The sequence below is a fragment of the Dreissena polymorpha genome, chromosome 3, assembly GCF_020536995.1.
Source record: "Dreissena polymorpha isolate Duluth1 chromosome 3, UMN_Dpol_1.0, whole genome shotgun sequence".
Lineage (NCBI taxonomy): Eukaryota > Metazoa > Mollusca > Bivalvia > Myida > Dreissenidae > Dreissena > Dreissena polymorpha.
Genome location: NC_068357.1, coordinates 116120110 through 116144537, shown reverse-complemented (window position 1 = coordinate 116144537; position 24428 = coordinate 116120110). Strand labels below are relative to the sequence as shown.

At 34.8% G+C, this 24428-nt stretch overlaps 1 protein-coding gene across 6 annotated transcripts in view; it reads right to left on the bottom strand.

The window, feature by feature from the left end:
- Positions 1–24428, bottom strand: part of LOC127871136 (eukaryotic translation initiation factor 2-alpha kinase-like) — a 626118-nt gene that overhangs the window by 196940 nt on the left and 404750 nt on the right. For all 6 annotated transcript variants that reach the window (XR_008045158.1, XM_052413851.1, XM_052413853.1 and 3 more), the window contains 3 exons: positions 10513–10642; positions 9426–9623; positions 5324–5454 (listed from right to left, as the gene is read on the bottom strand). Coding sequence is in view for 5 of the 6 variants with exons in the window: in XM_052413851.1 (XP_052269811.1) it covers positions 5324–5454; positions 9426–9623; positions 10513–10642 (459 nt within the window). In the remaining variant the exon portion in view is untranslated. The remainder of the gene's footprint in view (positions 1–5323; positions 5455–9425; positions 9624–10512; positions 10643–24428) is intronic.

The window sequence follows — 24428 nt, the reverse complement described above, 5'->3', positions numbered from 1 at the left end:
CAACGCCGACGCCAAGGTGATGACAATAGCTCATAATTTTTTTTCAAAAAATAGATGAGCTAAAAACGCTTTTGCAAGCTCAAAACTACTTTAATTTGAATGTTCAATGTTTTTAAAACTATTTCTCAAAACTATTTTGATAAAGGCATTATGCCGAAACGTCAATTAAAGGAGTATAATCAGAGAGTTATAAGTATTTCTCAAAATGTAGCATAATATTAGAAACAGTCATTACAATGACTTTTCTATTTCACAACATCAGTTATGCTTTCATGCAATTTAAAAAGTTTGGGTGGTTATTTATTTCATGAGATTGGTGTAATAGTATTTAAATTATTAAATTTTCAATAAACACAGTTTGATTGGCTACTTACATGGAAATGGCCAATCTCAGTATTCAGTTTTATATAACTTATAAATATGGATATAAACTCAAAGCAGTTAAATTATTGCAAAATAAAGATACCATTGTTATTTCACTCTCATCATTGACTTACTTGACCAGCTACCAACTTTTGAAAATTAATTGCCCCTCTATATTTTTACCATTCCCGGGCAAGAAGGCATACACTCAAGTAAACCCCTGTGTAAGGCCAAGTTAGGGAATCACTTGTGATCAGATAGTATTATACTGAGAAGCATCAAAATGTTCACGATTTTTGTTCTGCAGTTTTTCAATATCAGGAGTATACACTACAAAGTAACATGTGATAATTAACATAAAAGATGGTTGTACACTATAGCTCGTTCAAGGCAAATAGTATAACTAATGCTTTGTGTTTAACCTGTCTTAGACACCTCCACTGCTTAGCCAGCTCTGTTCAAGGGCAATTAATAACAAGAGCACCCCATAACGGGTGCCAATGCTCGACTGAAAGTGCAGTTTTGAATAAATGAAAGCTTGTCAGAATTTTTTTTTTTTAGAGGTCACAATGACCTTGACCTTTGACCTAGTGACCCAAAAATGGGTGTGCCTTGTAGAACTCATCAAGGTGCATCTACATATGAAATTTCAAAGTTGTAGGTGGAAGCACTTTGATTTTGTTATCCAATGTTAAGGTTTTAGCACAACGCCTACAGTGGACGGCTGAAGGCACGACGAGCTGGCTATGATAATATCTCGGGTTTTCTACGAAAACAGCCGAGCTTAAAATGAATGGACAACTGGCAGGCAATTTCCTTGCCATTTTGGAAAACAAGAGGGCCAAGATGGCCCTAGTTTGCTAACCTTTTTGAACTCAACCAACATATCATTAAGACAAACATTTTCAAAGTTACATGAAGATTGGGCATGAAATGTGACTTCTACAGTGTTTACAAGGTTTTTCTTTGTTTTGACCTAGTGACCTAGTTTTTTCCCAGCATGACCCAGTTTTGAACTGGATCGAGGCATCATTGGGACAAATCTTCTGACCAAGTTTCATGAAGATCGGACAAGAAATGTGGCCTCTAGAGTGTATACAAGGTTTCTCTATAACCAAATAAGGAAAGCTGCCCCGCTCACTGGCGGCAATGTTTTTCAACGGACCAGAACCACTTTTGAACTCAACCAACATATCATTAAGACAAACATTTGATTATTATCAGGGGTGTAATTTGCTTTCATAGTGGGTCTGTTTAACGGACCAATAGATACGCCAGGAACAGGCTTGACTGCAGATTACAAAATGTATCTTGCACATCTACCCTTCGAGTTTCAATTGTATCACTTAACAAACATATAACATTTTATGCTGGCAGACCAGCTAACAAACTGACAAACTTATTGATAAAGTGTCACATATACTACAGTACATTTATCATGCTGCATTTACAGGCCGTAAAACACATCTGGCTATATACAAATGTACTTCATAATCAGACAACCTAAAAACACTCAGTGAAAGCAAAAACACTTTGAAAAAAGCATGCACTTTTTGTGACTGAATTTTTAAGTACTCACAAAATGATTAAATTGCACCAAGAATAAAAATAACTTGACCTTTTAGATATTGTCTAGACTATGGCAAGTTAGTCAAAAGTATGTAATTCTGTTTAATATGGTATTTAAAAAGTCTATTGACTTGGATCAAACAATACAATCCATGAAGTAATAGAATACTGTCTAATAAATAATCTTATATTATTTTTTTAGCCTGACAGCAAACTATTCTAAAGTTTATAAAAAAGCTTATACTTTACTGGAAAGCCAATCTTGCAGATGAATGACATTAGTGGCAACAGAGTGTGTGACCTATTAACACATTATTTCATGGACAGACTATGCTAACCATATAAATCAGCTGACAGATATGATTTTTATGAGTCATTTAACACCTCAAATAGAGAAAAAAACACCTATAGGGCTATTACTTTTTAATAAGATTTTATTCAGAGCAGAAATCTGAGAAAGAAACTTGTTGCTGTTACATGAAATATGTGTCTCATAAATCTTAACATTCTGATAAAAGATTTGCTGTCACTCTGGCTTGAATTATACCCTCTAGAACCTGCAATGCACATGGTAATATGTAGCAAGTTTTAAAAATGAAAAAACTGGCTTGGGGCATGGCCATTTTGACTTAAGGAGAATTATTTAAACAAAGTAACATATTTAATACAAAACTCTCGTGCCTTGTGGTTTCAGAGTCAAAGTCTATAGCAACAATAATGTTACAGAAATGTAGAAGTTGAAAAAGGGGTATAACTTTTCAAACTGTTAACATAGACATAACAAGACTATTGCCAAGCAATATAAGTCCCCTACCAGTGAAACTCCACCATTTTCAGATTTTTATTCTTTATATTATTGTTGCCATAGCAACCAGAATTGTTGACGTAAGAACAAGATGAAATGACGTGCATAATGTCCATATTGCCATCTATCCATGTTTTAAGTTTCATGAAAAAATATGATGACAGTCAAATCCAAACTAGGCAAATTTTTACAGGACAGTAGGTCCTGTAAAATTAGAAAAATACAGGACCTGCTAATTGTTTACAGGACCAACCAGCTACAGAATATAATAGTAAAATAACTTGGTTTCATTGCTAGGATCAAGGTGTTAATGATATAAAATTATAAATGATAAAAAAAGCTATTAATTTGAAGGTCACACATTTGTATCTGACGTTAAATAATAATACACACCATACATGGTACTAGTCTTGATTAGTTAAAACATATTCAAAAACAAGGGCTGTTTGTAAATGTAAAACATGTATGCCCCCCATATGGGCTGTCAGTTGTAGTGGAAGCCATTGTGTGAATACGTTTTATGTCACTGTGACCTTGACCTAGTGACCTGAAAATCAATAGGGGTCATCTGCCAGTCATGATCAATGTACCTATGAAGTTTCATGATCCTAGGCGTAAGCGTTCTTGAGCTATCATCCTGAAACCATTTTACTATTTCGAGCCACTGTGACCTTGACCTTTGACCTAGTGACCTGAAAATCAATAGGGGTCATCTTCCAGTCATGATCAATGTTCCTATGAAGTTTCATGATCCTAGGCATAAGCAATCTCGAGTTATCATCAGGAAACCATTTTACTGTTTCGAGTCACTGTGACATTGACCTTTGACCTGAAAATCAATAGGGGTCATCTGCCAGTCATGATCAATGTACCTATGAAGTTTCATGATCTTAGGCCTAAGCGTTCTTGAGTTATCATCCGGAAACCATCTGGTGGACGGACCGACAGACCAACAAACAATATACCCCCTCTTCTTCGAAGGGGGGCATAAAAATGATAAACGCATGTTAACAGTAAATATACATTTTCTCATCAATCATTCTAATTTTCCACCGGGAATCGCTCCTTCGTCATATCTTAAGAACATTTTCCAAAACAAAAGTAGCCGATACTTGTTTACCTAAGCTACTCAAACCGACAAAGACCTCAATAAATGATGACCAGCCTTTTTCATGCATGGACATTGACACCCAAGACAATAACGGTTCCAATGACAACGATCATTATTATACATTACTATTACAACCACACAAATTGACATCTGTATCATTTGATAATCAGATTTATGATGATCTTGTTAAGCGACTAGGCTGTCATGGATTTAAACTGTCCTGACCTGCATTCGTAAGATGCACAAAAATGGACCAATCAGGTGCCCTCAGAAAATTCCGTCAGCAGAAAGAGCGTTGTTACAGAAAAGCACGTGTATAAAGACGCGATCGCTATTTTTGCAACTCACTTTCAGAGCCATAAACATACCTGTACAAACCAACAAATTGGATCTCAATTTTTACCGGACAATCGGTCCTGTAAATTTTACCAACGGGCCGCACCTTACAAAATTGTACAGGACATGTCCATCAGTTCGGCCATGTTTGGCTGAGACAGTGAAGAACTTTTAAAGTTATCGCAGGATCCAGAAAATGTGACGCACAGACTGACAGACAGAGCGCAAACCATAAGCCCTCTCTGGTTTCACTGGTAGGGGACATAAAAATCACACATTCATATCATAAGGAAGAATATGAGCAAGCTTGAATGTTCAATTTAAATAAAAAAGATCAGTCAACCAAATTAATATTTCATTAAGTTTTTTATAACAGCTGCATGAAAAACAAGAGATGTGTTTGTCAGAAACACAATGCCCCCTATTGTGCCGCTTTGAAATAAAATTTCAATATATAATTTGGCAGGTTTAGAAATTATCTCCCTTTTATAGCTTATTACTTCGCTTGTACTGTATTTTTTGACTTTTGACCGTGAAGGATGACCTTGACATTGACCTTAAAATTTATTTCATATTATATCCTTAAAAAAAATATTACTTCCCCTGTGAAAATGATCTGTACCTGCCAAATGATATAAAATAGAAATTATCTCCCTTTTAAGCTTGTTACTTCCCTTGGATTTTGTTTTTTGACTTTTGACCTTGAAGGATGACCTTGACCTTTCAACACACATGCATGCCAAATATCAATTTGCTATCTTCAATATTGCAAAAGTTATGGCCAATGTTTAAGTTTTCGGACGGACGGACTGCCTGACACACTGACGGACAGTTCAACTGCTATATGCCACTCTACCGGGGGCATAAAAACTTATACAGCCAAATGACTTTCCAGTCTTGAATAAAACTTTCAGGCAATGTGAGCTAAAACATGACCAGATTAACCAACCACCACAATAACACAACGACCCTTTCTTTGGTATTTTCCCCATTGCTCTAAAATCTGCAGGTCATGATCCCAGAGCAATTTGTCAAAATTTTAATTTGGAATTTTTGAAGGTACTGAGACAAAAATTTTGAGTAAATTACAACAACTTTTTTCTCTAAGTAAGCCTTGAGTGATTGATAACATGACTTACTTTTCTGACCCTGTACGGGAGTCCACAGCACGAACAGTTTGGGTCTGACGTGTTACAATCAGTAAATCATCTTCTCTCCCAACATCATCGCCAAATGTGTGGCATCCTTTAACACCACATTTATAACGCATCTGAAAACAAAGCAAATCCACGTATAGGAATAATGAGCATCCAGAAACATTTTAAGGAGAGAAGTCTACTAAACCTACGAAGACTTTAATTTAAGTCATAAAGAGAAACAAGAGGGCCTAAAAGGCCCAAAGTCGCTCATCTAAGATAACAAGATATTATCGGGAAAAATCTTCTGACCAAGTTTCACGAAGATACGAAAATAAATGTGGCCTCTAGAGTGTTAACAAGGTTTTACTATAGCCATATAAGGAAATGCCCCGCCCCTGGCAGCCATGTTTTTCAACCAACCGGCATCATTTTTGAACCCATCCAAGATATTATCGGGATGAATCATGAAGATCGGACATTAAATGTGGCCTCTAGAGTGTTAACAAGATTTTACTATCGCAATATAAGGAAAAATGCCCGGCCCCTTGGAAGCCATTTTTTCAAGCAAACATAATTATTTTCTAACTCATCCAAGATATCATTGAGACCAATCTTTTGACCAAATTTCATGAAGATTGGACAATAAATGTGGCCTCTAGAGTGTTAACAAGGTTTTACTAAAGCCATATATAGCCATATAAGGAAAAATGCCCCGTCACTGGTGGCCATGTTTTTAAAGCAACAAAAACCATTTTCGAACTCATCCAAGATATCATTGAGACAAATCTTCAGACCAAGTTTCATGATGATCGGAATATAAATGTGACCTCTAGAGTGTTTACAAGGTCATACATTTCAATATAATTTATAATAAAAGTTGAGAAGAACATGTGTTGAAAAATGCGAAATAAGCCAGATATTTAATTCTGAAATCGAAAATGTCTGTAAAGTCGAATTTGCCAGAATGTATATCATGCATGTACGATGTCAATCTTAATTAAGTTTAATGGCTGTTTTTAAATTTCTGCAGCGATGTCTATTCATACGACACACAAACACTAACTGCGATCCTTATAAAAAGACGAATCCTTCGGTTATTGTAGGAAAATATGTACGAAATATCTTCGTCACCATCGGCTCGGGGCGCTAATTTGTCTTTGCTGCATTTAATGAAATTCGTCTTCAATGTCTTGCCTATTTTGTGTTATTGTAACATGTATTTATCAATATATTACAATTTAACACATATAAAAATTGTATAGTCTCGCTTTAATCGTTTGACAAAAGAATGCCATATTGTACAGAATCATCAAACAATAAAACACATATTCAAAAGTTTGCTATCTTCCAGAATGTAAAACTATCATTTTTTATTAATTCCACTTAATCTTCTTGTGCTTAAAAAAAAAAAAAGGGAGACAACTCTGTCAATTCAACATAATTTTTCAAAAGCCATTTTGCAGTTACTTCCCTTGACATGCTAAACTAGAGTGTTCACAAGCTGCTTTACTATATAAATATAAGGAAAATGACCCCCCCCAGCGGCCATGCTTTTTTACCGATCCAAACCATTTTCGAACTCAACCGTCATATCCAGAAAACACATGTTCTGACCAAATTTCATGAACATTGGACCAAAAAAGTGACTTTTAGAGGGTTCACATGTTTTCACTACATATATATAGAGAAAACTGCCCTGCCCCCTGGCGGCCATATTTTTTCACCGATCTGGACCATTTTCGAACTCGTCCGAGATATCAATGAAACTAGTGTTTTAACCAAGTTTCATGATGATTGGCCACAAATTGTGACTTCTAGAGTGTTCATAAGTTTTTCTATATAGCCATATAAGGAATACTGTCGTGCCCCCTGGCAGCCATGTTTTTCAACAGACCAGAACCATTTTGAACATATCATTAAGACAAACATTTTGACAAAGTGACATGAAGATTGGGCATCAAATGTGACTTCTACAGTGTTCACAAGGTTTTTCTTTTTTTTTGACCTAGTGACCTAGTTTTTGACCCAGCATGACCCAGTTTTGAACTCAGTCGAGGTATCAATGGGACAAATGTTTTGACTAAGTTTCAGGAAAATCAGACAATAAATGTGGCCTCTAGAGTATTCACAAGGCGAAATGTTGACGACGCACGACAGACAAAAGGTGATCACAAAAGCTCACCATGAGCACAATGAACGTTGTGCTCAGGTGAGCTAAAAAAGTAGAATCTAGTTATTTAGTTTAAAACAAGTGTTCCAGTTGGAGACATATGCCCCTGCCCCCCCCCCCAAACGTGACCTTGACCTTTGACCAAGTGACCTGAAAATCAATAGGGGTCATCTGCCAGTCATGATCAATGTACCTATGAAGTTTCATGATGCTAGGCCTAAGCGTTCTTGAGTTATCATACGAAAACCATTTCGTGAACGGACCGACAGACGGACACATGCAAAAAAATATATCCCCTATTCTTCGAAGGGGGGCATAATATGGCAATATTTCCAAAATTATGGTTAAGTACAAGGAGCGATGTTCACATTAATTATCAACTTAAGGAAGCTATAACAGAAAGTTTGTTGTTGTTTTTTTCAACATGATTTCAGAGAATATTTACTGATTTACATGTATAGTATATACACATGCCATATATTCTAAATTGTAGTACTCGACATTAAGGCTTGCATTAGAGGAAATTGTTCTCAGTTTTTAATATTAAAAAAAGTGTCAAATTATGAGTTCACTCCCAAAACTCAAAACAAGGAAAAATATAAAACAAACAAACTTGTACCTCCTCTGAGGTAAAACCTAGGAAGATATGTGTCTTGTTCTGACAAAACTGGGCAAAATGCATGTGAGTAAAGTGCCGTCCCAGATTAGCCTGTGCAGTCCGCACAGGCTAATCAGGGACGACACTTTCCGCTTAAACTTGATTTTCGGTAAAAGGGACTTCCTTCAAATTAAAAATACCATAAAGCGGAAAGTGTCGTCCCTGATTAGCCTGTGCGGACTGCACAGGCTAATCTGGGACGGTACTTTACGCACAAGCATTAAGCCCAGTTTTCTTAGAACAAGACACATATGAAAGCAGAAGCTTAAGCCCTACAACTAAACAAAGCAGGCCTTTTTGCTGGTAGTTTAAAAGCTTGGTAAAACACGTTTTTTGCATAATTATCTATAATAAAATTTACAAACACTTTTTATACCGGTTTCAGTTGATGCATAATAATTCAGAAAAATATTATGTAAGTATTAATAAACAAATATATGAGTCGCGTTCTGAGAAAACTGGGCATAATGCATGTGCATAAAGTGTCGTCCCTGATTAGCCTGTGCAGTCTTCATAGGCTAATCAGGGATGACACTTTCTGCTTTTATGGTATTTTAAATTTCAAGGAAGTCTCTCCTTACCAAAAATCAAGTTTAGGCGGAAAGTGTCGCCATATGCGGACTGCACAGGCTAATCTGGGATGACACTTTACGCACAAGCATTATCATGATTATGCCCAGTTTTCTCTGAACCCGGCTCATATATACATTCTGGGCACTTTTCAGAGTCAGGAGTAAGTTTTTTGCTTGCTTGAACCTAATGCAGATATTTGTATCTGAATCTATGACAATTGTATTGAAAATTCTCATTTTGTCAAACTGTGAACAAGTTAAATTAAGATAAAACTGCAGGATATTCTGTTTCACTTAACAATATTATAATATACACTAAAAATTTACAAAATTCAAAGATTTTATTTGATAACCCTAAAGCCGTAGGATATACAAGTGTTGTTGTTTTTTTCATTGTTTTTGGAATGAGGTGAGAGACATTTATATTGCAAATAATATCTTTGTGTTGGCTTAAATTGGGAAATTGATGGATTTAATGTTTCGCTTACAAATACTTAAAAAATTTAGATTTTTTATGTTTACAAAGGTTCAACATATAACTAAATATTGCATTAAATGATTAAAAAAACACACTAATTTGGACACCTTCAATAGTGAATTTTAGGAATTTGTGGGGAAAATACATACTTGGCTACATAAAGAATGGGGCCCAATAACTGCCTCAACTTTGACAAAAATATAAACAACACTATGTACATGTACCTGTCCTGTGAGAGGGTCCAGTCCCAAGGTGACCAAATCTTTCCCTCCCACCATCATGGTATCCTCGGACATCTTGTGGGATGAGCTGAGAAGTTTATCTGCTGTCAGAGGCACTGGATGAATGCTTTCTCCGTCGTAGCGGTAAAGGCCTCCGTCCAGTGATGGAATGTACCGAGTGGACACACCGTTTTCCATGATCTTAATGCGATAATCAACCAGTTTTTGAGGTATTGAAGGGATAAAAGAGAAAAAAGTTATTATTTACCTTCCAAAATAAAAAAATGTTATACCATTTTTGTACATGATCTTTTTCAAAATGGATCTCCAGTTGTAAGCAATCATTTGCAATTTTCATTTGTACTTACATGTACATGTAATCCTAAATACATGTTATTATCCAACTACATATCAGCAGTTCCATGTTAGAGATTTGATTATGAAATAATTTATTATACCGTAATGCATAATTTGGATTAGTACATTTGTTATTTTGGTCAAACATATAGTTTAACCCATGTTTCAGGTGAATTTTTAAATCAATTTATCAAGAGATGACATTTCAGGCTGAAACTCTTAATAATGAAATAAAATACAACTATAAATACTTGGAACAAAGAAAAAAACCATACATGCTTTATTTTAATTGTGGACAGTAGTATTGTGTCCAGCATTCTAGTGTACTGGATACTGATGAGCAGCAAACAGCTTAAAACCTGAACATACCACGAGATACAAGCAGGTTGTTTTGGCTGGTTGCAAATAGCCATATTACCTTTTTTGTGAGTTGGAAAGGTTTAACAGTTTCCCTCTCGGAAGTATTATAAAGTGAAAATGGCTACATTTGTATATGCAAACAGCATAAAACCAGAATAGCCTGCGAGTAACTCCCAGTCTGTTCGGGTTTTATGCTGTTTGCTGCTCATTAGTATGTAAGGGTTGGATTTGAAGCCTTTAAAACTTTAATCTAGTTAGAAAGGTCTTAATTAAATTTAACTTTCTAAGGGACTACAAATCTGTAAAAATATGTATCTACATGTACGTGGGAAAGGGTAAAATACGTATCAAAGTGGGAAAGGTTTGCACTTACCTCTAGCTGACTGATACTTGAGGATAAAAGGGGTCGGCCATCTGCAGGTACACTCCACAGTAATTCACCTTCATTTTTTACATCAAGCGCCGAGAATTTGCCATCAAGGGTACTAATGTAAATCAGTTTCCTAAAAAATGGCTCACATACATGTACATGTATATAGATGATGCACTGTTGTCAAGATTCAATTTCATGCAATCAGAAATATAGTCTCAAATTCTCACATGATACCAGAGCTACAGATAAGATGTGTTTGTGCGTATTTACATGTATTTATTGAAAAATAAAAAATTGCCTTAAAAATCAGCCCAGTACGTAACAATTGGCAATACAAATCTTTAATAGTACATATTTTTAATAGATTAAATAGATTTTAACCAATAATCCAGTTGAGTTTTTTAGTGCAAGTTAACCTATGAATCAAAAGTAAGTAAATCAAAAGAAGCTTTAATTCAAAACGGCGGCCAATCGTGTTTGTTGATCAAAAAAGGACATTTCAAGCTACCAGTGGCTCCTGCCGAAATGATACTAAAATATGTCAATAGAGAATAAGAGATGAATCTTATGATGCTTCTAGAATTGTTAACCCTTAAAGCGCTGGAGCTGAATTTTAAAGGCCTTTGCAAACAGTTTGGATCCAGATGAGACGCCACAGAACGTGGCGTCTCATCTGGATCCAAACTGTTTGCTATTCTGATAGTATTCTTTGAAAAAAAATGAAGAAAATGCTTATTTTATAAATTCAGCAGACGACATTTTAGCAGAAGACAAATTACCCAGCATGCAAAGGGTTAAAATTACTTAAATAGGCGATATGGTTGTAACAGTGATTGAAAATTCAGAAAAGAAAACCAAACATCATGATGGTGACAAAATGTGCGACAAAACTCTAATATCATGGGAAAAAATTACCTTTGGTTAATCATTAGTAAATAAACAAGGCCCAGAAATATGATTGACCTGACGAATTCGCACTGATAAAAAGGTCCAAAGTATCTGGGCAAATGAAGGTTCTTCTAACATTCGAATGAACAGAATCAGGGCTTTCGGAAAAGCTTAATTAAGCGTATTTGTACATATAAATTTTCACAAATGATGCTCATTGGAAACCAATTGAGAGTCCGCAGGACGAACATTTTTGCATAACTGTTTTTTTTCAAGTCAATCCATTTACAAAAAATACCTGTAAAACAACGTCCTATTTCAATTCAAGCTATCACAATTTCCTCACACCTGTTTAAAATCCAATTAATCCAATGCAGTAAAATGTCCAATAGTTTTCGCACGTCCCATCCTATATAGAACTAACGCATTAATGCTGTATCTGTCAGTATGAGCATGCTTCCAGTAATGTAGTACTGATGAATGCTTTTGCAATGGCTACTTGCTGATGTGTTACAAATTTACAATTTTAACTTCTTAGAAACTGGCCCCAACTCCATATTCGCATCACAGCCCTTTGATGTCTGTCCCCAGCATTGACTGCTTGCAGTATTTTTAGGCATAGAATTAATTGATGTCACCCAGTAACACTGTTGTGATTGTCAAAGACTAGTGTGTTTTACTGTTTTTATTGTTGTTTCATATGGATATAATGAAAGCAAGGTATATATATAATAATTATAATGTTTTGTTTAAACAAGAGATGTGTTTGTCAGAAACACAATGCCCCCTATTGCACCGCTTTGAAGCCATATATTTTACCTTTGACCTTGAAGGATGACCTTGACCTTTCACCACTCAAAATGTGCAGCTCCATGAGCTACACATGCATGCCAAATATCAAGTTGCTATCTTCAATATTGCAAAAGTTAAACCAAGGTTAAAGTTTTCCACAGAATGACAGACAGACAGGCCAAAAACAATATACCCCCGATGATTCGATCCAGGGGCATAAAAAAGTTAATTATAACAGTGGGTTGTGTATGTTAATACCGGTATATGTAGCACTTTCATGCACACTTGCCTTAATAGACAGTTATTTTGTTGTTTCTTTCATTATTTTTTATTTAAGTAACAATAAAGAAAATATCATAAAGGGATTCCTAATGTATATTTTGAATTTGGGTTTTTAATACTGAAACCAACTTTTAGTGTATGTATTATTTTACATTAATTTCTTTATTTAAATGGATTTTTTGCTGAAATTTTAAAGACTTGTACGTTATTCAAGTAAGGAGTCCTATATATATCCTGTTTTAAAATCCTAGTAAGACGCCTGAATATTGATAGACACAGTACGGTAATTCCAATTAGCATTAAACTGCTGAGATAAACTAGTAAATGCAGTCAATCAATGTTCTGACAACTCAGAAGATGAAAAGAAACCTGAGGTTACAGTAGATGATTCAGATGCGAAATTATTTCCGACAGTCTGTATTATGCTGTTGTTGAAAAACTCCAATCTGTTAAAACAAGAGGGCCTGAAAGGCCCAAAGTCGCTCACCTGAGATTCAAAGGAACTGACCTGTGCTGTGCAGCCCAAGATGTCATCAGAACAAAATGTTCGTACCAACTTTCATGACTAGTGAACACCCTGGCAGCCACCTTTTTCAACAGACCAGAACAATTTTCATACACATCCAATATATCATTTAAACAAATATACTGACAAAGTTTCATGAAGATTCATAAGTCCATATAAGGAAAACTGCCCCGCCAACTGGTGGCCATTTTTTTCAAGCAACTGGAACCATTTTCGAGTTTGTCCAAAATATCATTGGGACAAATCTTCTGACAAAGTTTCATGATGAACGTACAATAAATACGGCTTCTAGAGTGTTAACAAGGTTTAACTATAGCTATAGTAGGAAAAATGCCACGCCCCCTTGGCGGCCATATTTTTCCACCAACCGGAACCATTTTCGAACTCATCAAAGATATCATTGGGACAAATCATCTGACCAAGTTTCATGATGATCGAACAATAAATGTGGCCTCTAGAGTGTTAACAAGGTTTTACAAAAGCATGATATATAGTCATATTAGGAAAAATGCTCGCTCCCTGGTGGCCATCTGTTTTAAGCAACCGAAACCATTTTCGAACTCATCTAAGATATCATTAGGACAAACCTTCTGACCAAGTTTCATGAAGATCAGAAAATAAATGTGGCCTCTAGAGTGTTAACAAGGTTTTACTATAGCCATATTAGCAAAAATGCCCCGCCCCCTGGCGGCCATGTTTTTCAACCAACCAGCATCATTTTTTAACTTCAGTCTTGGATGTAATCCACTCGACCGTCGACTGAGTCGAGTGACTTTTGCGTCGGTCGAGTGAAAATTCTAAGCCGGTAGCCCGATCGGTCGAGTGCAATTTTTCGTGTCCGAACTAAGTAACATGTCCGAAATAGATGCTTATTCAAAACTGCCTTTGTTATTTCTCTTGAGCAATCATTGATTAGACGCTTATTAAACAGTGTTGTAAGTCAACCTCGCGAGACAATATAACTAGTATTATTACTGGGTGGAGAACTCGCAGCGATAAATTTGTTTTAATGTCTTTTCTGCGATATTTTGATGGCGCAACATACAAACATCAACTGGAAAATGACAATGAAGGTTGCAACATAAAGTATGAACAGTCAATGAAATGAAAATTCCAACCGTTACGGAAAAATAATCGTTCATTGCTTCGTTTGGTATTGGGGACTTTGATTCTGAGTCAGCATTGCTGACTGGCTCAGTCAGGTAAGTGCATTTCATACGTAGTGTACAAAAGCAACATGCAATTAAATATCATGCTTTAACTTACAAGCATAGTTTTTAACAGAAAAAATTAATCTGTCACAAAACGAATTCTTACATTAAAAATTTAAATTCCAATGTGTTATCATACAGCATTTTAGATGCTGGTACAATCGGCAACAAAACAGATATTGCTTAGGCAATGGAACTACTGCTACAAATGTCGTTTTAGATTAAGAAGACTCAGAAGTTAGGGCAGAAATGTTACCTTCTTATTCTACTTCTAACGCACAGCAGCACAGGTATTATTGCTAGTTTAACATTGCATTTACTTTTTTCAGATATTTGAGTGGAAAATTCATATCATATTATAACTTTGTTTTTGTTTTCAGGCAGCCTTTAAGAGCATACCTGACATGTCCGACCTGGATGTCGGTGACTCAGACAAAGTGATAGAATGGAGATTTCTGGAGACCTTGTGTTAATTTTGTTGTCAGACATTAACTGTGAAAAAACAGAATCAAGTGTTTACTTGTGTAATCTTTATTGTTCTATGTTTGTTCAATACAAACATAATTACAAATGTAAAGAATTATAACTTTTATTTCGGGCTAGTTGAAATTGATTCGGTCTAGTGAAATTTCCAAGATGGTAGCCCGGCTGGGCTAGAGCCTAAAAAAAATTAATATCAAGACTGTAACTTGTCCAAGATATTATTGGGATGAATCTTCTGACCAAGTTTCATGAAGATCAGACAATAAATGTGGACTCTAGAGTGTTAACAAGATTTTACTATAGCCATAAATAGCCATATAAGGAAAAATGCCCCGCCCCTTGGCAGCCATGTTTTTCAAGCAAACGTAACCATTTTTGAACTCATCCAAGATATTATTGAGACCAATCTTCTGACCAAATTTCATGAAGATTGGACAATAAATGTGGCCTCTGAGAATATTAACAAGGTTTTACTAAAGCCATATAAAGAAAACTGCCTCGCCCCCTGGCGGCCATGTTTTTTTCACCGATCTGGATCATTTTTAAACTCGTCTGAGATATTAATGAAACCAATGTTTTGACCAAGTTTCATGATGATTGGGCAAAAATTGTGACTTCTAGAGTGTTCACAAGGTTTCTCTATAGCCATATAAGGAATACTGCCCCGCCCCCTGGCGGCCATGTTTTTCAACAGACCGAAACCATTTTTGAACTCAAACAACATATCATTTAGACAAACATTTTGACAAAGTTACATGAAGATTGGGCATCAAATGTGACTTCTACAGTGTTCACAAGGTTTATTATTTTTTTTTACCTAGTGACCTAGTTTTTGACCCAGCATGACCCAGTTTCGAACTCAGTCGAGGTATCAATGGGACAAATGTTCTGACCAAATTTCATGAAGATCAGACAATTAATGTGGCCTCTAGAGTGTTCAAAAGGCAAAATGTTGACGACGCACGACGGACAAAAGGCGATCACAAAAGCTCACTATGAGCACTTTGTGCTCAGGTGAGCTAAAAACAGCTTGCTTGAGTTGCAGAAAATGAATTGTTGTAGAATGTTGTATCAAAACTTGAATCGTACCAGTGTTTTTTCATTCAAATTCAGCCCCATTCCCTATGGAAAAAAGTTTATATTTTTCCTAAATGGGACCTAAAAATTTCCATTTGAAGGTTTCCAAAAAATATATATATATATATATTCATGATCTCAACATTTACATGTAGAACATCTCTCACACAGCTCTATCAGTTGAACTTGAGTAAATATAATATTGAAAACACTTAAATTCTCAATTTTGAGGCATTTGTAAGCAAAAAAAAAAACAACATTAATTTCCCAATTTTAGTTAAAATGTCAAGATTTTCCCAATCTAAAGGGACCTGTCCCCATTCCCAAAATAGTGAAAAAACACTTAGTCTAAATACAAGTACAGACATTCAGAGGTGTATCTGCAGTGTAATTAGGAGAGATACTGTTTCAGAGATTTCTAGATCAGAGTTTTGCGCCATGCTTGATTAAAGTACAGACATCAGGGTTATAGAAACTTCTATGTACATGTACATGTTGAATATTTTCTATGAGTATATACATGTTGTATATTTTCTATGAGTATATACATGTTGAATATTTTCTATGAGTATATACATGTTGTATATTTTTTATGAGTATTAGATATTTCGCATTATATTGACCTAGGCTAAATCAGTGATCTGATGCATAATGGTGTGTGCCTGTCACAGCATCTTCTATAAGTAGAATTCAGAATGGCTAAAACACACATTTCAGTTATTAAATCGCCAAATATAACGTTTTTAAACAACTTTGCCATTTTTTTTGGTATAATAATTATGGCTTAGGTCTTAGAATTAAGATGTTAATTAAAAAATAACATTAAGGATATGTTGGCTAACGTTTTTTTCAACATAAAATAGTTTTTTCCTAAAAATGACATTCAGTAAAAAACAAAGTTTGTTAATGTTTAAAAGCAGTTCAAGTACCATAAAATATTGCAAAAATAATGGAAAACTCAACATTGTATTGCAGGGCAACAAAATAAGGATCTTTAACCTGTGCACTTGAAACCTATTGCTTTAAACCATTGCTTATGTCAAATTCATAATAAACTAGGAACAAATGTACCAAGTAATTTTAAAATCTAACAATAAATGACATTATATAGTTATGGTGCGGACAAACTTTAGGTTAAAAACGCCATAAGTGACCCCATGACCTAGTTTTTGACCCGGCATGACCCATATTCAAATGTGACCTAGACATTATCTAGCTACAACTTCTGACCAAGTTTGGTGAAGATCTGATGAAATTTCGGGACAGACAGACCGACAAAGTGACTCCTACAAAGCCCCCATTACCAATGGTAATGGGGGTATAATTATATCTAGGTTTGCATGATAATATTTCAGAGTATATGTTGCTATGTAACATACATGTAATTATCAGACTGCATCTTAATTGTAACTAAATGCTTTAGCACTTTAACTTGGTTTTCAAATTATATTTAATGACACTATGAAATATTGCAATATCCTTATTGATGAAGGCAATTATCGCCTTGTGGAATAAGAAGAGGTATAATAAAATCATTGTATATGTCATTGCAAATTTCAAAAAAGATTTACCTTGGCATACAATAATACATCATCACTGTGACACCTTATTGATGGGATGTAAGACGGCCACAACAAACTGGAAAAATCCTGAACTCTGCGTCCGCATACTGATACTTTCTTATGAGTATTAGATTCTTATTTATGTGCTATATGATAAGAGTTATACAGTTATTACTGTTTTCCCAAGCGTATTTCAAAACACTTATTTTAAAGATGCTAATGTATTAAAATTTCAAATATATGATACTTTGTTTTCATATCAACAGAAGCCTCTTAGAACTATTTTGCTCTTAACAATAACTTAAACAAGAGGGCCTGAAAGGCCCAAAGTCGCTCACCTGAGATAAAAAGAAATGACCTGTTCTTTGCAGCCCAAGATATCAATGGAACAAATGTTCTAACCAAGTATCATGAAGAATGAACAACAAATGGCCCCTTGGCGGCTATTTTTTTTAAACAGACCTGAACCATTTTTAAATCTTCCAAGATATGTCAAAATTTTATGAAGATTGGGAAAAAAATGTGTCTTTTAGACTGTTCACATGTTGTCACTATATACATATAAAGAAAACTGCCCCACTCCCTGGCAGCCATGTTTTTTCACTGATCATGACCATTTTCAAACTCGTCTGAGACATCCACATAACTAATGTTTTGACAAAATTTCATGATGATTAGGCAAAACATGTGACTTCTAGAGTGTTCACAAGCTTTTTTACTATATAAATATAAGGCGGCCATGTTTTTTTTACCGATCCAAACCATTTTCGAACTCATCTGTCCTATCCAGGCTTAGGCAAATGAACTGGTCACAGGACGGTTAAAAGTTATGTTACTTTGTGAGCACTTATGTAATGCGGAAATATTTATTTGACCAACTCTTATTTCCGGTCAGGATGACTATACTGACTGGTTGTAATTCAATTAACTAAAGGCGTTCAGTCAGGGACGCCTTAATACACTCAAAGTATTTATTTATAAGTGAAAACCAAGGCAGCTTTAACAAAAATAACTAATTTTTATTCCAAGAACTCAGAAAATGAAGAACAATGACAGAAAATTAAGAACAGGTACTAGCCAAGTCTAAAGAATCTAAGTATCGTTACAAAAATGAACAACATACAGCAAATACCTTAATGAATGTAAAAAGAAGTTCAAAATCTGTCAAAAAAACTGATATAAATATAAGTTACTGTTAGTCTAGAAAGTGCTTCAAAAATCTATTTTACAAAATAGGTCTTATTTAATCTAAAGAACAATATTTATGGAGATTAGGAAACTTCATTGAATCAAATGTAAAAATAAGAAAAAATTACTAAAGTTATTGAAATAGAATAGAGTCTAATTTAGAAAATGCCAAATAGAAATAATCTAAACAAGGGCTGTTTGTAAAACATGCATGCCACCCCATATGGGCTGTCCGTTGTAGTGGCAGCCATTGTGTGAATACGATTTTTGTCACTGTGACCTTGACCTTTGACCTAGTGACCTGAAAATCAATAGGGGTCATCTGCGAGTCACGATCAATGTACCCATGAAGTATCATGATCCTAGGCAAAACCGTTCTTGAGTAATCATCCGAAAATCATTTTACTATTTCCGATCACCGTGACCTTGACCTTTGACCTTGTGACCTCAAAATCAATAGGGGTCATCTACAAGTCATGATCAATCTACCTATGAAGTTTCATGATCCTAGGCGTATGCGTTCTTGAGTTATCATCCGAAAACCATTTTACTATTTCGGGTCACCGTGACCTTGACCTTTGACCTAGTGACCTCAAAATCAATAGGGGTCATCTGCGAGTCATGATTAATCTACCTATGAAGTTTCATGATCCTAGGCATTAGCGTTCTTGAGTTATCATCCGGAAACCATTTTACTATTTTGGGTCACCGTGACCTTGACCTTTGACCTAGTGACCTCAAAATCAAGAGGGGTCATCTGCAAGTCATGATCAATCTACCTATGAAGTTTCATGATCCTAGGCGTATGCGTTCTTGAGTTATCATTCAAAAACCATTTTACTATTTCTGGTCACCTTGACCTTTGACCTAGTGACCTCAAAATCAATAGGGGTCATCTGCAAGTCATGATCAATGTACCTATGAAGTTTTATGATCCTAGGCCCAAGCGTTCTTGAGTTATCGTCTGACAACCACCTGGTGAACGGACCGACAGACCGACCGACAGACAGACCGACCGACATGAGCAAAGCAATATACCCCCTCTCCTTCTTCGAAGGGGGGCATAATAATAAGAATAATTTAGAAAATAATGCCAAATGTCTTGATTCTGGTGTAAAATAATTTAGAGTTTAATTATTTCAAAATTCCAAACTTTTTCAAGAGCTGTTAACTTTTCAAGAAAGCATCAAGAGGTGTTTAAATCAGCCAAAACAGCTTATTTTATACAGTTCAGAAGAGATCAATGGCAGAGTAGTCAATTTTCCCTCAGAACAGTGCATTAATCAATGATCAATATCTTCCCAAATTCCAGAACAGAACTAAAAATAGATTACTGAACCAGGTTAAACAAGGGAGATAAATACTGCATAAATACTGCACAATCATGTACACGTTGTCTTCCTTTCAGTTATCTCTTAGTTGAAAGGCTTATCATAAGTGTTAATGACTAAAACAGTTATGTTCAGGCTTCCTGAAAAGTCCCAAACAGTGCCTGTCAACCGGACAGGCTGATGGAAAAGTAAGCCTGTCCGGACAAAAATTCACCTGACCGAACAGTGTGAGTTTATAACTGAAGCATTATATAAGTAAAGTTTAACTCATATTTATTGCAATGTGCAGCCTGTGTATAAGTATTGGACAACTATAAGTAATTGATTTTGGAACACATAACATCAAATCATTATGTGTTCTTATGCAAATGTAACACACTGTAATTTTAAATATGGGATTCATTCAATATAAAATGTAATTATGTAGTCAACTTGTACAAAATATACTCTTATATATTCTCCGTACAATATCAATCTTTTACAAAACTATCTGTTTTATATTATCAAAAATAAAATATTAATGGCATTATGCGATATTACACTGATATAATCACATTTCCGTGTTATTTTATGCGTTCCGACGATACATAAAGCAAAACAATGCTTATATATGATGATGACAACTTCAAATTTGACAATTTCAATCATTTGTATAAGCATTTTTTTCATGTGTAGTTTTTTGTTACAACCTTTTTGATTGGATAGATGGTAATATGTCGGAACAATGAAATTGACATTTCGAAAAACAACAACAAAGGGAGAGTACTCTTAAGAACTAGTAACGCGTTAGTGTTCTTAATGACAAAAAGGCTCGAAATTCACGAAAAAAGTGATTCCAATTGGGTTTATACGTTCTTTTGGCAAGTATTAGACTTTTCGGTATTTAGTCATATTTCGTTTGGCCTGTCACAAGGACCGGCAATAACAGAAACTTCGCCGGACCGTAAAGAATTTTGCCGGACAAGACCGGCGGTCCGGCCTTTTCAGGAAGCCTGTATGTTAACTATGAAAATGCTGTGTTATGAAAAATTACAGTTAATGTCACATAATATTGACATAATAAAACCAAACTTTACTACACAGGAAACCAATGTTCTGACCAAATTTCATGAAGATTAAGCAGACAAGAAAGTTAACAAGATTTTACTATAGCCATATAAGGAAAAATGCCCCGCCCCTTGGCAGCCATGTTTTTCAAGCCAAGGTAACCATTTTTGAACTCATCCAAGATATCATTGGGACAAATCTTCTGAGCAAGTTTCATAAAGATCGGAAAATAAATGTGGCCTCTAAAGTGTTAACAAGGTTTTACTATAGCCATATAAGGAAAAATGCCCCGCCCCCTGGCGGCCATGTTTTTCAACCAACCAACATCATTTTCGAACTCGTCAAAGATATCATCGGGATAAATCGTCTGACCAAGTTTCATGAGGATCGGACAATAAATGTGGCCTCTAGAGCGTTAACAAGATTTTACTATAGCCATATAAGGAAAAATGCCCCGCCCATTGGCAGCCCAGTGTTTTTTTTCCACTTTTTGGGAAGATAGCCCATGGCTTTGGAATTGGGAATTTTATCGGCATTTTCATGAAATTGGGAAAATAATTTCATTAGCCTTTTTTTTCACATGAATAGTCCACTGATTAGGGAAATAATAAATTTGACATAACTCTTTATAATTATTCAAATTAAATCATATAATACTTTGTTAGATGTAATTGAATTAAAATTGAGATAAAATATGCATTAGACACTTCTTTCTAAAAAAAAAAAAAAAAAAAAAAAAAAAATTTTTTTTTTTTTTTTTTTTTGAAATTGGGAATTTATTGCCAAATTTTGGGAAAAAAGTATACTTTTTGGGATTGGGAACATAGCCGAATTTCGGCTATAAAATCGGGCCAAAAAAAACCTGCAGCCATGTTTTCAAGCAAACGTAACCATTTTCGAACTCATCCAAGATATCATTGATACCAATCTTCTGACCAAATTTCATGAAGATTGGAGAATAAATGTGGCCTCTAGACAGTTAACAAGTCAAATGTTGACGCCGCACAACGCACGACGGACAAAAGGCGATCACAAAAGCTCACCATTAGCATGTTGTGCTCAGGTGAGCTAAAAAAGTGTTTTCGGTGTGAGGCGACATTTTTGCAATATTTATGAAAATGTTATATTCAAAATGGGAAAAGTATTGAGTATCAAATAAACACTCTAAATTCATAATTACATTAATTAATATCATAGCAACACGCTAACCACCTGTGAAAACAAGGAGTCACATGACCCCATGGTTGACATTTTAAGGGGTCAAATTAAATTTTAAGGGGTCAAAATACTGAAGTCAAGATATTTTTATGCCCCTGGTAGGGTGGCATATAGCAGATGAACTGTCATTCTGTCTGTTTGTCTGTCAGTCTGTGCGTTCGTCTTAAAACTTTAACATTGGCCATAACTTTGCAATATTGAAATTTGGCATGCATGTGTATCTCATGGAGCTGCACATTTTGAGTGGTGAAAGGTCAAGGTCATCCTTCAAGGTCAAAAGTAAAAAAACAAAATCCAAGGGAAGTAACAAGCTTTAAAGGGAGATAATTTCTATTTAATATCATTTGGCAGGTACAGATCATTTTCACAAAAATAAGCAAAAGTCTGACAGCCTTGGAACGGTACATTTAAAATCAGAATATATAAAATCATATTTAAAAACTGGGACTTAAATGTTAATATAAATTATTGCTTCCATTCTGTCCAAATTATAATCAGGACATGGTTAAACTTAATGTGACTATTTGATGATTCTGTACAACAGATTGTGTAGATCTAGCTGTCAAGTTATATCATTGGGTTAAGTTACATTTTATTGTTTCAGCAGTTCCACAGTCCTTTAGCCCTCAAGAAAACAAAAATCTCCCAAAATTACTTTTGTAATTTATTAGTAAAACTGAATCAGTAAGTTCATAAAATTAAATAATATTGATTTGCATCTTCTCAAATATTTGGAAAATGGATTTGATTTATTTCAGTTATTTACTTCAACATGTAAACAAGGGACAAAATTGTCACAAAACCAGGTTTTCAATAGACGAGTTAATTGTTATTGTTTACATTTGGGATTTTCCGCGCATGCACACTGACTGGTTGGCAAAAACATTAGTTACAGTCAGGTAAAACATGTATAAAGGGCTTTTGTTTAGTCAATAAATTGATAAAAAACCCGAAATAAACATTACAACTCTTAAACAATAGTGCAAATATATCATACTTAGTACCAGTAAATGTATATTCATATATATAATTTCCTCTTTATAAAATACAAATTAGTTATTAGCATCAGAGTAAACGTGGTCGGAAGACTAAATACTGACAATACCACACAACAAAACAATAAATTAGCCGTATTCTTTTGTAAAGTAAGACTTTAAAAAATGATATTTCAAAACTAATAAAACATATATTAATTTGATTATAACTATAAACGGTGTGGATATTGTTTTTGTTCATCAGCGGCCGAAAGTGTAGTATAAGAGGCGCATTTAATCAATTATAAAACAAAGCCATAAAAAACGGAATACATTACAATCGTTAAATGTTGTGGTAATTTTCTTTTCCATAGAATGAATTTCCGTTTCGTTTCCATTGAATTACAATATTAATAAATTTTAATATACAAATGGAAATAAAACCTGCATCTTGTGCAAATTGAAGCGCTTTGCATGTATATTGAAATCTCTTAACAAGTAATAAGGAGTGATGCATGTAACAATCTAGCATTTTATGATAAATATATATATATTTATTTAATTTATTTTACGCAAATATTGTTTATCCATTGTGATTGCTTGGTTTCATGATGGTGTTACGTGCACTGCAAGAACGTACAATCTTTACACTAAATTGCCGAGTTGACATTTGCCGGTACCCGCGTTAAATACATCAATTGTGTAGCAGTAATATTGCACAATATTTTAAATTTAAAGTTATAAAGCACTGTATTATTATGATTAAACTGGCTAACATATAGATACACATGTTCCCGTTAATCCGTTTCGGACAAATATCTTCTTTTTTTAATATGTTAAATTATTTATTAAAGCAAATGCTACGTATTTTCGCTTTAATATTTGGCTTGCTCAATATGACTGCTCAATACGCCAAGAGATGACATGGAGGTATCATAAAGTCTGCCACATGTGGTCTATGCAGGGACCCAATTAAAGTATAGGTCCCTATGTTATTGACACCGGCATGTTTTCTATGTAATTGTCTGGGCAGTCTCCGATCATAACGAGATAATATGCTTGTGACGAACAACGGTGCAATTGAACAGGGTTAGAAATGCTGAAACAAAAGTGTCAAATTTGGTGTGCACCATTAAATAAAACAATTAGATTTATGAATTTATTTGTTGTGTAACAATGTAAGTTTGTACAGATATATTAAGGTTAAAATCAGTTACTATAAGTTGCGAACAAAAAGCGATCTATTTGTTGTTTGTTTTCATCCTTATTTGTGTCCTTTCATTAAATTTAATATATTCTAAAAGAATTTCTATTCCTGAAATTTTGTATCTTAAATG